Below are 13,092 nucleotides of genomic sequence, written 5' to 3'. Positions count from 1 at the left end.
AAGGAGTGAGTTTGGTCCTTCAGCTTTTCGTAATTACAGAGTGTCCAGACCATCTCTTACACCTTAGAGGTGGGCAAAGGTTGGAGCCCTCCTCCGAAGGGTGTTGCTGCGGGGCGGTGGGGTGGCGCTCCCGGCAGACGGGGCAGCGCACCTGCAGAAGCGGAGCTCTCTCCAGGAAAGGAAGAGGAGGCCGAAGCTGAACGAGCAAAGTTCTTACAAGAGTAGTCGTGGAGGCAGAGCGGCCGAACGGGGACCAGACGGGTGCTGTGGGGGTCGGCTGCGGTGCTGCAGGTAGAAACCAGAGAAACGGGATGAGACAGCTCAGACAGGCTTTTGAGTACCCACACAAGCAGCTCATGAAAATGACAGCCACTTCCTTTGTGGGTCTCTGCGAACGATTTTAGTAAGTTCCCGCCGCGAAACAGCGAATCGTTTGTGTGTTGGGATCCTCAGACAACTTGCTCCGGAGCTGAGCCTCCGTCCCCGCTCCTGTACAGCCCGCGGTGCGGGATGAGGCAACACACGGCTCACGCTGCCGCCTCTAAGAGCGGGAATTAAATCTTTAATTAAGGCAGACATCTCTTTGCTTGCTTTTAATTTCTTCAGTTAAGGTTAAGTTAGTAACATTTATTAGATGGAGCTTGTAAGTTCAGCATCAGCGCTGAAAGTGTCTTCAGCTCACGCATGAGCAAACACTGTAAATGAGTCTGGAGGAAGAGGAGGGATGCAGTTTACCTGGTGCAATATGAAAGCTCTAAGGACAGAGTCACTATTCATGAAGTCTTTGGGGATAATTACTGTTCCCACAGCCTATGTTTCAGTGCCGTGGTTAAATTAAATAAGTTGATTGCTCTGGAAACGCCTTATTCACTGTACAAACCTTCTAAATATGAGGCTCTGTCAATATCTTTGTACCTTCAAGTTGTTTAACTTGGAATTTCATTTCGAAGGCAGAAGCAAAGCAGAGGCTGCACCCACATCATAATAAGAGTAGTTTGTGGTGGGTTTTAGCCTGAGTTTCAGATGTTGAAAAGCATCTCGTGAAAATGGCATTCTGTGGTACCCACATAAGCATCCATAGGGAACTTGACACTGCTTTTTCTTTAAAAAACAGTATTGGACACTTGCCAATATATAGGGATGAGACTGACATTTAAAAAAAATTGCCCTGCTGCAGGTAATCCTTTGCTATTTTACTAATACGTGAGCTGCTGCTTTTAAATCACGGCCTGTTAATGTCACAGCAAATTCCTCTGGATCCAGGCAGGGGGAACGCGCCGGACCTTGTGTTCCGGAGCGGAGAACGCATACGGCCCCCGCGGAGGGCAGAGCCCCCGTTGGCACTGAGCAGCCGCAGCCGCGTCACCGCGCCGGGGCAGAAAAGCAGCTGAAACACCGAGGTTGGGGTTCAGAGCTTGCCTGGGCTTTGCCCCAAACGCCCCAAGAGGGGCCGCGCGGGCGGCCGCGGAGCCCATCCTTCCTCCTCTGTCCTTCCTCCTCCTCTGTCCTTCCTCCTCCCTCCGCGCAGAGCGGGGCGGAGTAAACCAGGAGCAGAGCCCGAGTGCCAGCACGCTGTGTCCACACCGAGCAACAGCCCGGGCAGACGAGGCACAACCCTCACCATGGCACACGCTACCTGGTCTTTGGGACCATGCAGGTTAAAGCGGGGGCGGGTTTTTCTCTCTGATCCCCCATCTCGATTTCTTGGAACTGCTCTTTGGCTGGGAGAAGAAAGAACGAGCTCTTGGTTTAAGTTACAAAAATGATGCACTTAATTGAGTCAGAATGTTTGTTTCTTCATTTAAATTTATTTCTGGGAAAAAATTGTTCTTCTGTAAAGGGTGCACCGCGGGAGCGGTGACCCTGCCCGTCAGTTGGGTCTGGTGCGAGCTCCTGTCTCCGGCCGGCAGCCAGGAAGGACCAGCTCTGCGTTCTCCCGGGACGGGCAGCACAGCCGTGGGGCTCGGCGACTCGTGCCACCCTGTCGGCTGTAACTCACTCTTTAAAGCCTGAGATCAATTCAGTTAATACTTACGGGGAAAAACCACAAGAGCAGCTGGTTCGGTTGGTTTTGGTCCTTCATGTGGCGTTTCAGATCTTCGAGAGGCTGCCCGGGAGCTTGATTCTTTTTCAGCTTTTAAAAGTAACACTGACATAAATGCGAAGCTCAAAATTAAACCCAACCAAATAGGTACCGTAAGACCAGTGAGGACAGGAGATAAAGCTCCCTGGCAGCATTGGTTTTACGCCAGCATTTCATCCGGGATAATTTCCTAGTGCCGCACGCGTCGTTGTGAGCCAGGAGCCAACGGGGTTTTTAGCATTAAATCCACAACGATGTTTGTTGGGTTTGTTGGGTTCGTTCGGGTGCTTTCTGCAGATCGTGTTGCCTCGCTGCTGTGGGGACCTTCGCGTTTCCCAGAAACTGTCAGCTCCAGAGCTTCCTTCTTCTGCTCCAGGGTGGTTTGCTTCTCCACGCTCTGCCTGCATTTGTGATTTCGCTGTTCGTTAGCGCGGCGCGGCAGTGGCTGCGGCAGGGGTGCCGGTGTGCAGCCGGCAGCCCGGCTGCAGGAAAGCCCACGGCAGGACGCGTCTCCAGAGCCATCACTAACACATCAGCCCTACTCCAGCCCCTCTGGCACTGGCAGCGGGGCTTTCCTGGGTGCTGCCAACCCTCGAGAGCGATGGGTGCGCACTGGCTGCGCCTCTCCGGAGGGGCTGGAGGAGCTGGGCTCGCAGGGCTGCAGTGAATGGCCGTGAGGGCCCCGCCAGGTTCTCGGGATGGTTCGGAGCAGCCCTGGCTTTTCCAGCCCTCCTGGGTCAGTCCGAGGTGCGTTGGGCCAGGGATGGCTCCTGTGCGCTCTGGAGGGCAGAGAGGAGCCGGGCAGCCCTTGGCGAAGGCGGCGGGCGGGAGCTGGTCTGTGCTCCTGGCGTGGCTCGACTGCCACGCTCCTTCCCAGAGCCCCGGGACTCGATGGCTCCCAGCTTTGCCGCGGTGTCCTCGGAGGGCTGCCCGACGTGCCGGCACAGTGCCTGGCTGGGGCGTTCCGAGCCGCGCTGCTGGAGGCCGGGCAGGGCGGTGGGGCAGGGGTCGGTGGTGGGCACTGTCCACCTCCGTGCAGGGCGGGGGGCATCTGGCTGGAGGTGGGGCAGCGGCCCTGTGGCGCGGGGCCGGGTCACCCACGCGTGTCTGCCTTCACAGATCTACGCCGGGCCCCCCGAGGACACCGCCGCACCCCCGGTGCCACCTCCCAGGGTGGCTGCCCGGCGGCACAAGCCCATCACCATCTCCAAACGTCCTCTGAGGGAGAGACCCGTCTTCTTCGGCGCTTCCGTGGAGGAAAGCGGAGGTCAGTGCAGCGGCTCGCTGGGGCCTCTCGCCCCTCCTGCTGCTTCAAACACCCTTCCAGGAACAGCGGTGGGAACAACGGCGGGACCGCGCTTCCCGGGCGGCGAGCGCGGCAGAGCGGGCGGGCTGCTGCTCAGCGAGCGAGGGAAGCTAAGAAGGACTCACGCAGGGGTGGCATCGTCTCGCAGCTCAGCTCCATGGGGATTTTTTTTTTTTCTGTTACTTGCCACGTTCTCCCCTAGCTAAACTAAGACCGGTTCTTGCATGTGAGAGGCCCAGTGGAGAGGTCTTGTAGCCTCAGAGGGAAAAATGCAAAGTGGTGCAAATGGGATGGAGGAGCAGAGTTGGTGGGACGGGAGCGAGTGTGCCCCGGGCTGGGGGTGGGCGGTGGGCTGGGGGCTGCTGGGTCCGGTCCTGCCGGGGCACAGCGGTCCCCAGAGGCTCTGCAGGGCTGGCTCAGCCGCCGGTGGTTTCGCATCAGGAGCAGGAACACTGAAGCACTTTTCGAGGACCCAGTGATGGTATTTTCTAGACCAAGTACAGCTCTGCTGTGAACTTCACTTGATTGTGCGGAAATGATAAGGCCCTTATTACCATGTCGATCAATTTAAAATCATGTTTCTCTCTGCACCCGATTTGCTCTAATTGTCATTGCAAATTGTGCCCTGGATCACTTCCCTGCCAGAGAGATGAAAAGTCTTTTCCTCTATTACAGTTTTCAGAGCTTTGATGATGTTTTAGGCTGAACAGCCCCAGCGTGCTTTGTGGCACTGGCAAAACGCAACCGATTTAAATTGCCCTTTAGAATGACGGCACTGCTCACGGCTCACGGCGGCCGTGCGTCTCAGTGTTTCTCCAAACCGGGCGCAGAAGCGTGAGCGTCCGGCTGCCCGAGGCTGCAGGGCACAGCCGGTCCGTGGCAGCGCTCCGGCGTCCTGTGCCTGCGCCTCTGGCACAGCAGCAGTGACGAGATGAGTGATTTTTGGAGGGACAGACAGGCGTGCTGCACAGCTTCTCATGAGCAAGAGTCCTGGAAATTTAAAAGAAACCCCTAAGTATGTTCTGTGATGTTCAGTGATGTTTCAGTTTTCTCTGTTCCTCAGCGTTTCCGTGAGCCGCTCGCTGCTCGTGTTCTGCTCGGGGTGAGGGTCTGCCGGTCCCCACCGCACCGCGTCCCTGTCCCGCGGTACCGCAGGAGCTGCGCAGCGCTGGGGCAGAGCTCTGCGCTGCCGCGGGGCAGAGACCACCGCCCCTCCGCGCCGCTTCCTAACGCCATGGCTGTCTGTCCCTTGGTCCCGCAGCAGACCGGCACGGCCAGACCCCCAACGGCAGCGGCAGCGTGGAGGCGCCCAAGCCGCTGCACCGCAACCGCCTGCCCGCGCCCCGGCCAGGGGGGGACGAGCTGGGGCGTCCCCCCGCCGAGGGCCGGCCCGACCCGCGCGCCGAGGCGGAGGCAGGGAAGCTGGTGACCAGGCTGCAGGACGGAGGAGCGAAGCCACCTGGCAAGGCTGCCAATGGGGTGGTGGCCAGCCCTGCCTTGAAGACCTCCACGCTCCAGGCCAGGAGACCGGCTCCCCGGCCGGGGATCTACGGCAGAGAGGGTGAGCGTGCGCCTGGCGCCGTGGCTCGTGCCGGGGTCCCGGCCACAGCGAGGCAGAGGGAGTGCTGGTCTCCCGAGCAAACCTCCAGGTGCCCAAGCCGGCGGTGGGCTTCGTGCCTTGAGTCCCCTTGATGGAGCCCAGCAGGAGGGACTGGGAGACCAGGATAGCTTGAGGTGTGGGTTCCCGGGTTGTCCCGTTTGGTTTCAGGCAGTGGGTGTCTTCAGTCTGTTGCCTACCAGGGATGCGGCTGCTGCGGGGTTTTGGAGCAGCCTACGGAGCCCGGTGCTGGTGCTGGTGCCGGTGCTGGTGCTGTGCCACTGCTGCCCCTCTGCTGAGCCAGGCAGATGCCACCAGCGTCAGATGAAGCGGGCTTTGTGAGCAGTAGCTGAGCCTCTGCTCGTGCTGACTCAGCAGACTCATAAATTCAGACTCGAGTAGCCATATAAAGACCGTTAAACGAAGCAGTTAGACCCAGTCTAACCAGCCACAAGCACTCTGGGTTGTCAGTGCTTTCCTCAGCAGAGACAAGGAAAACGGCAAAAATCACTTATTTTAATTTCTGATGGTTTTGTCTGTCAGCCCCCTGCGTCCGGCTTGCTGAGCCTGCACTGGGAATGTTTATCTCAACAGTTCATCCACTGGTGTTAAATATAAATAATGATTATTATTTTTATTCTAATAAGCTTCGTAGAGAAATGTATTACAGGTAGAAATAATTAGTTTGGAGCCGGATCCGTTTGAGGGGAGGAAGGCAGTGGGTGTTGGTGTCGCTGCATGTCTGTAGACGTCGTGCCAGCAGTGCCAGGGAGCGGGCACCGGACGGCACGCGTCGCTGTAACGGCGGGTGTTTGGTGCTGAGTTTTAGCAAATGCTCAGGACAACGGTCGTAACAAAAGACATATCACTCTCTGCCACGCGCCGGCTTTTCCTGCGCGCTTCCCAGTGCTCTCGGACGCTGGCATACCCTGGCAGCTTCACAGTCCTGTGTTTAGAAAATCAGAACCCGGCTGCGTTCCTGCCAGACGGCTCCCGGGTGCGATGGAGAGGCAGCAGCACGGCCTGGCTGGTAGCACAGACAGCACATCCAGCTGACTGGTGCTCCTGGCTTAACGTAGGTTTGTCACATAGATGGTAGGTGGAAATCTGCTTTTGGAAGAGAAAGTCAGCTTTTAAAGTTGGCTGATGCATCAAGTGCAGTTGGTGCTTCTGAGTTTTATGGGTTTGCATTGTCACACAGAGCTGCTGACAGCGGGTCCTGCAGCCACAGCGTGACAAAGCTGGCTGTGCTGATCCTTGAACGTATCTGTAAAAGATCTGAAGTGGGAATAAAGCTGATTTACATCTGTGTCGGTACTTGCACATCAGTGCTGGAGTGCTGCATTGAGCTTCTCGTGTGCACAGCTTGGGGATAATTCGGAAAAACTGGAGAAACCCAGGAGAAGTATAGGCTGAAGGATTAGAAAACAGGCCTTTTCCTGGGAAATTCGAGTTGTACAGCTTACCAAGGAGAAAATTTAGGATCAGAATTTACAAATGCCAGTGTGGAAGAGAGCTGGTTAAGGACTGGTGTTTGAGGTAGCACACTGGGATACGATAAGGTTCAGTAACTAAGGGTCTGACAAAGCCTTGGTTAAGTAGTCACAGCAATTAATTATCTTACCAAATAGAAAATCGTCTTTGACTTCTGTCTAATCAGAAACGGGACTCTCTAGCAGTGGGAATGCCTCAATCGGAAGGGCAGGAGCCCAGCCCTTAGGGTGCTTTTGAGCCCTATAACTGGCCGGATGAGAAGATCACAGGGATCGCTGCCCTGCGGAAACGCGCCCCGGGCGTCCGGGCGCCGGAGGGAAGGTGTGGGGTCACCAGGGGTGTCGGGTAAAGTCTGACACTTACTCCTTTTACACCTGACCCTTGAAAGTGTTCAAGGGTTAAGTGAATAACGAGGTTGGCTGGATCTTGGGGAAGAAAAGCAGCGGAGGCAGGAACTCCTGGGGGCAGAGCAGAAAGCCAGGGGAGGGGACAGGTAGTGCCGCTGCCCGAGGTCAAAGCTCGGAGAAGCAGCGGCCCCGGAGCGCAGGGATCGCCAGTTTGTCCTGTTCTTCTCGCTTTTGAAGAGCAGCACTGCACAGGTTTTGTTTAAGAAAACTTGTTGTTCCCAGGCAATGCCATCTTTGCACTCAGCAACTAGATCAAGTTTGGTATCACAGGGTCCAGCATCGGCCTCTCCCAGTGCCAGGAAGGCTGTGCTGGGGGGGCAGAATGGGCACTGCTTGTTCCTGGGACTCTGCCCCTAAATTCTGACTGTTGGCAGCTGTCAAAGGGAGAATGTTGGGGTGGACAGACAGACAGAACTAAGCCCACTGACTTGCTTAATGCCTCTTCATGAACATCCAGCCCTGCACCAAAGCTTTGTACTCAGCGTTTGTAATCCTCACCCTTGCAGGCGAGTGCGACGGCGTCCCCAAGCCACGATCCCATGGCGATAAGCCCGTGATAACGCGTCCCCCCGTGAGACCTCCGGACCCACCGTGCAGGACTCCTGTCCCTCCGAGGCTGGAGCAGAGGCCGGATCTGATAGCAGGAACAGCGGAAGAGATGCCTTCATCCGTGTAAGTCCGCAGCCCTCGGCAGGCACGTGGTACCCAGGGGGGGCAGCTCGGCCCGAGGCAGCTGTTGGCACGTGGGGACTGGAGAGCGTGGCCCGTGCGCGTCCCTTCGACAGCGGTGCCAGCGCGGGTTTGAGCATCACGTTGGGAAAGCTGTGCAGAGGGCACGGCCTGGGAGGGGAGCGTGATAGCAAAAGCAAACACAGGCAGGAGGAGCAAAGCTCTGAACCTTCTCGAGTGGAGCCCTGGGCTGAGCTTTGTTCGTCACTCTCTCCGCCGTTTCTCATGCCCGTGGAGCTGGAGAGCCCCTCCTGCCACGCTCTGAGCGAGCCGCTCAAATGAGGTGCTTCCCGGGGAAGGACAAGATCCAGCTGGGATCTCTCTTGTGGAAACTGGACGGTGTTCAGCCTCATCGTCAGATCGATTTTAAAGCGACAGAAACCCTGCTGGCTTCAGCGGGAACTAGGAAAAGAAAAAAGGGTGACTGAAATACGGGGGGATCTCTGCCCAGCAGCCAGGGCTGGTTTGGTGCAGAGGCTATAAGCTGGGCACTGCCATGGAGGCTGTAAGCCAGGCACTGCCACGGAGGCAAAAACATTTGTCGTGGACTGAAGGTGCTGTGAGGTTCAGCTCTGCGTGCGCAGGGCAGGAACAGGCTTTGCCTTTGCTCTCCTGAATCACCTGTTAGAGCTTTCCTCCCTCTGGGGGTAGTTGGAAGCTAAATACGAAGCACATAAAAACTGAAGGAGAGGCCATAAAAAGTGATGGATGCAGGTTTACACACCAGCATGTGGGATTCCGAGCAAGAGCATGGGAACAGGCAGAGCAGCTAACGGCGATGTCGGGCTGCCCGGCCAGGGCGGTGTGGAGGCAGAGGGGAACGGATGGAGCTGGCAGCACGAGGAGCTCGGCTGCTGCCTCGGCAGAAAAGACACCGTTTGAAGGTGATCGTCCTCAGTGGCTGCTAATGCGTGTTTTCCCTGGCACAGATGAGCTCTAATTAGCAGATTGCCTTTTCGGATAACTGGAGCGACCCCCCTTGTTCTCTTTGCAGGGTGGCCTCTAGGACAAAGTTCTTCGAGACAGCTTCCCGAAGAACAAGCAAGTAAGCCTGGCGCTGCGGAGTCGGCGTGTAGCTAAAAGCATCCCGGCTCCCTCTGGAGCAGAGCGAGTCACGGGGAGCCCCAGCCCCACCTCCCTGGCTTCTGCTCGCGGGCAGAAGATGGGTCTTGGCGCCGACTGTGGGCTTTGCATTGCAGCGGGGCGGTTTGGGGCAGCAGATTTCTTTTGTGATAATTTCTGCTCAAACAAGCTCCAGCTCCCCGCTTTTAAAGATCACCAACCTTTAAAGATCACCAACCTCTGCCAAAAGTGTGAGCAGATTTGCGTGTAAGCGATAAATGTTGTCTGCTAGTGTTGACAGGGAGTTCACTTGCTGTATTAAAAATACATCCCTGACCCAGCTGTTACCCAGCTCTCTGTTTTGGTTTTTGAATCTGACTTTGAGCTTACTTACTGCATTTTTATTTTTTTTTCTGTTTTCTTCTGCTTCTTTGTATACAGTTCTTCATCACCACAAGGCAGGGTCCCAGGGGATGAGAGCTGAGGCTACAGGTATGTGTTTATGACAATAAACCCAATAGTAAACCAAAAGCACACACGTAACATAAATTCGGCACTTACGGGTGGTGGGAGCCCAGTGGAGGCAATGGGAATCTGAAATGAATGATCAGGAGAAGTGTCCTTCCTGTAGGAGACCCTTGCAGAAGGAAAGGCAGTGAGTAGAGGTGGGCCGTGCCCGTCGCTGGGGGTGGTACTATGGCAGGATGGGGTGAATCAGGCTGCTCTGCCGTTCCTGAGCCTCCTCGCTGCGGCGCTCGGGGAAACGTGAGCGCGGTGCTGAGATCCGGGCTTGCTCTGGCTGTGGTTTTGCCGTCGCTGGTGGGTTTACACTGCTGCACAGCACATGTTTGTTTTCTCCTTCCAGACTTTGTGACGGCCTCAGCCCAGCCAGACCCAGGAGATTTTCTGTGCTTGTGAAACGGACGTGTCACAGCTAAGACTTTTCCAGTTCCAGTGACCCTGGAGAGCAGCTATCTTTCCGGACGATAATTTCAGAGCATGCTGTCATAAGTGGCTCAAGAAATTAGAAGAGAGGGAGCTAAAGATGGAGAGAAGACCCTACCCACACATTTGTTTTGAATTGTTCCCCGTCCTTCCGGCACTCCTGGCTGCACAGGCCGTGGAGGATGCTCGTGTGTGCCCGCACGGGCGGCCGGCAGCGCTGGCAGGGCTGGGCGAGCGCCGACGGGCTGCGGAAGGGGCAGCAGAGCACGGGAGTGGCTGTTGACCTGCTCACTTCTTTGGGAAGCGCACCTTGGCAAGGGTGACCTCGGACAAATGCTGGAGCCAGAACAGAAGGGACTCACCCCCCGTGCTCGGACGCAAGGGTAGAGCGACCCGGGTTTGGGTTGGCCCCCCCGTGGCACGAGAAGCCCCTTCCTTTGCGTGACGTTTCCCTCGCTCACTAAGCTACAGCGTGTTTGTCAGTGTGCGGAGCGGTGCATGTTCCTGGGAACGCTGCCGGTGCTCAGGCAGGACAGGATCTGGGGGGACCATCCTGCTGAGCTCTGCGGGACGTCTCGTCATCTCCTCCCTGGTGTCCGCTGCCCCTGTCCTGGGAAACCACGCTGGGGACGCGGCTGTGCCGGGGGCTTTGCCTGAGCTGGGCCACATCCCGGCCTGCGGGTCGGCGTTCCGGGCAGCATCGCTCAGGTCAGCGGCCCCCAGGAGTGCGGCTGGGAGAAGGAGGCGGCAGGCACTCCTCTTCCTCCTCCTTTTCCTCCTCCTCCCCCTTGTCCTCCTCCCGTGTGAGCCGCTCTCCCACCAGATCTGCTCCCCGTGGGCTTTCCAGGAAGTCTGTGTCCGCGGAGTTGTTCTGGTGGGCCAGCAGAGGTGGCGAGGAGCTGAAACTTGCTGGCTGTGGGTCAAAGCCCACCATTTTTCTAAGAGACACCCAGTTTCTTGTTTGTTTGTTACCTTGATTTCCCGTTCAAGAGATGTCCAGTCTCTTTTCCTCCGCAGCAGCCGTGTAGGTGATGCCCTTTGGTCGGGAAGGGTTTCCCCCAGCCAGGACCACCCCTGCTAAGGGTAGGGGCTTGTTTGTGGTTCCAGCTGACACCAGGGCTCGGTCCCTGACCTGTAAATAGGCAGCGAGCAGCTTCCCTGCTCCCTCTCACCAGCCCAAAGGCAGCTTCCCTGTTTTGCATGATTTTCCTTGGGTGCTGGGAGCATTCCGACACCAGGGACCAAACGTCTCCGTTAGTGCCCCATTCCCTCAGCGCGCTCCGTGTCCCGCCTGGCACAGGTTTGCCGGCGGGATGTGCCGCCGTCCTTGCCGTGCTCCCTCCCGACGCTCGCCTTGTGTGTGCACCTCGCAGAGCCCCTCTGCTTTGCTGCGGAATGTAATTCCAGCGTGTCCTGTCGGTGCTCCCGCGCCCTCGGCTGTGCCCGGCTCTGCTCACCCCTGTGCGCTGCTTTGAACAGTGGCACGGAGAAGTGGCTTAAAAAAACCCACCACCAAACTGAGCTGTACGTCACACGCCGGCGTCTCAGGGCATTTCAGAGCTACGGTGAGCCCCTCCTGCCCGCCTTGTGCCCGCAGCCGGAGCGGTGGGCAGCCCTGACGCAGCGCAGCGTGTTTTTCTGATCGAGTGGCTCAGAGCGGGTGAGGCTGAGCCCGCGGGTCCGAAGGCAGGAGGGAGGCTCTGAGCAGCCCGGAATGGCTGCGACGGCCGGGGAAGCCATTCCGGCAGCCGGGCAGGGGAGCCGCCTGCCCACTGTGCCCTGCCCTGCTGCAGGCCAGCACCAGTGCCTGAGTCTGCCCCTTCGTCACCTCCTGGGCATCTGTCCTGGGGTGTCAGGCCAGAGGTTCCCCTGTGGAAGACCAGTGTTTCCCAGTGTTTTCCTGGACCTGTGCTGTTGGGAACGGTGGCTGGGCATCCCCGGCACTGCCCGCGTGTGGTCGGCCTCGTGCTCGCTGCCCGGCGCAGACCCCGCGGGACAGAGCTGGGTCCATGGGGAGAGAGAAATCCGAGGGAGTTTGGGTTTTAAATCTGACATTGCGAACGATGGAGGGAAGCAGCTTATTAGAAACGTGTTTCGTTGTGTCCTTTTAAAGTCATTTGTGCTCCTCCGTGCGCGCAGCTGAACGCCGGGGACCAGCACGGAGCAGTGGCGGGGGGTGGGTTGTGCTGGCGGGGAGCTGGGGGGCACCATCCCACTGCTGGTGCCACGGGAGCCATGCAGCCGGGAACGCGGGGTTCGCCCCGTGCAGCGTGCGGGGCCGGACACCAGCCCCGGAGCCGTTTTGTCGTGTAACAGCGTAGATCTTGGAGTGTTCATAAAGTTTCCATGAAGTACAAAAAGACGAGTCCAAGTGCGCTCATTTCCTTCGGTGGGCAGTGTCCCAGTGTTGCACGTGCCGCAGCAGATCCCGTTGCTCGGTCCCGTGGGCAGCACAGGACCCGTGCCAGCAGCGCAGGATCGGGACGCAGCCGACCCCCCCGCGCGGCTCGGGGCGGTGGGTTCGCAGGGGGTGGGTTGTTCTGCCTGTTACAGGGGGATGTTTGACAGTCCCTGACCTCACAGGAGAAAGCCGCTTTCAGTCCTGCAACCTGCTTTTCAGCCTGAATTTATGGAGAAGCGCCCGCCCAAGGTGCCAGGCAGGAGCTCGCAGCAGCATGCGAGGTGCCAGGGAGGGAGGGTGTTGTTGGGAGAGCAAGGGGTGGGCGAGACCCCTCTGCCCCCACCGCTCGGCTCCCTGCGCGCTTTGCGTCCCTCCCTGAAGAGGAGATGCCGCCTCTTTCCACAGGGTTTCCGAAATACGCCGCTTACTTTGTTGAGGGATTTATTGGGTTTTTTAACCTAATAACAGGTGGATGGAAAAGGCTCAGGAAGCCCAGCTCAGCTCTGGGGTCTCTGTTCAGGGGAAGGTTCTCACTGACGCCCTTTTCCAGCTGCTAACTGCTGTGCTCTCCCCAGCAGCCTCACTGCAATTATTTTGGACCATCCCAGCCGCGGTCCGAAGGCGCTGGGCTTTGCAGCGTGAGCCCCAGATTTGCAGCCTGTCCCTTGCCCTGGCTCCGGGCCCCCGAGGAAGCACCCAGCCGGGCACCGTGGCTGCCGAGCAGGGTCCTGCCTTCCCCTTCCCCGTTCGGCATCACAGCCCAGGGCCGAGACCCAGCTTGCAGCAGGAGTGGTCCCTGGCAGCAGCACGCAGCACCCTGCAGCTCCCCTGAGGGGCAGCTGGAGATGGGGTGCCCGTACCCCCAGCACCCCAAAACCGCCGCGTCTTTCTTCCAGCCTCAGGAATCACACCATCCGCTGCCGGGAGCAGGAACGGAAGAGGACTCGCCGAAGCACCTTCCCCACGGCAGGATTTACTGCGGCTCCGTGCAGCGTGGTGGCTTTGGCCTTTCTTCTTTTTCCAGCGAAGAAATCCGCCCTCCCAGCAGGGAGCACGAGGGAAAGGCAG

At 58.1% G+C, this 13,092-nt stretch overlaps 1 protein-coding gene across 1 annotated transcript in view; it reads left to right on the top strand.

Moving 5' to 3' along the window:
- OPHN1 (oligophrenin 1) overlaps nt 1-9,780 on the top strand; it is a 58,661-nt gene extending 48,881 nt beyond the window's left edge. Inside the window, exons 19-24 of the mRNA XM_086619958.1 lie at nt 3,203-3,350; nt 4,651-4,950; nt 7,394-7,559; nt 8,611-8,661; nt 9,120-9,170; nt 9,544-9,780. Coding sequence (XP_086476084.1) covers nt 3,203-3,350; nt 4,651-4,950; nt 7,394-7,559; nt 8,611-8,661; nt 9,120-9,162 — 708 coding nt within the window. The 3' untranslated portion in view covers nt 9,163-9,170; nt 9,544-9,780. The remainder of the gene's footprint in view (nt 1-3,202; nt 3,351-4,650; nt 4,951-7,393; nt 7,560-8,610; nt 8,662-9,119; nt 9,171-9,543) is intronic.
- The last annotated feature ends 3,312 nt before the right edge of the window (nt 9,781-13,092 follow it).

The sequence above is a fragment of the Tauraco erythrolophus genome, chromosome 13 (genome assembly GCF_009769465.1).
Source record: "Tauraco erythrolophus isolate bTauEry1 chromosome 13, bTauEry1.pri, whole genome shotgun sequence".
NCBI classification, from domain to species: domain Eukaryota; kingdom Metazoa; phylum Chordata; class Aves; order Musophagiformes; family Musophagidae; genus Tauraco; species Tauraco erythrolophus.
This window is presented reverse-complemented; position numbering and strand designations above follow the sequence as displayed.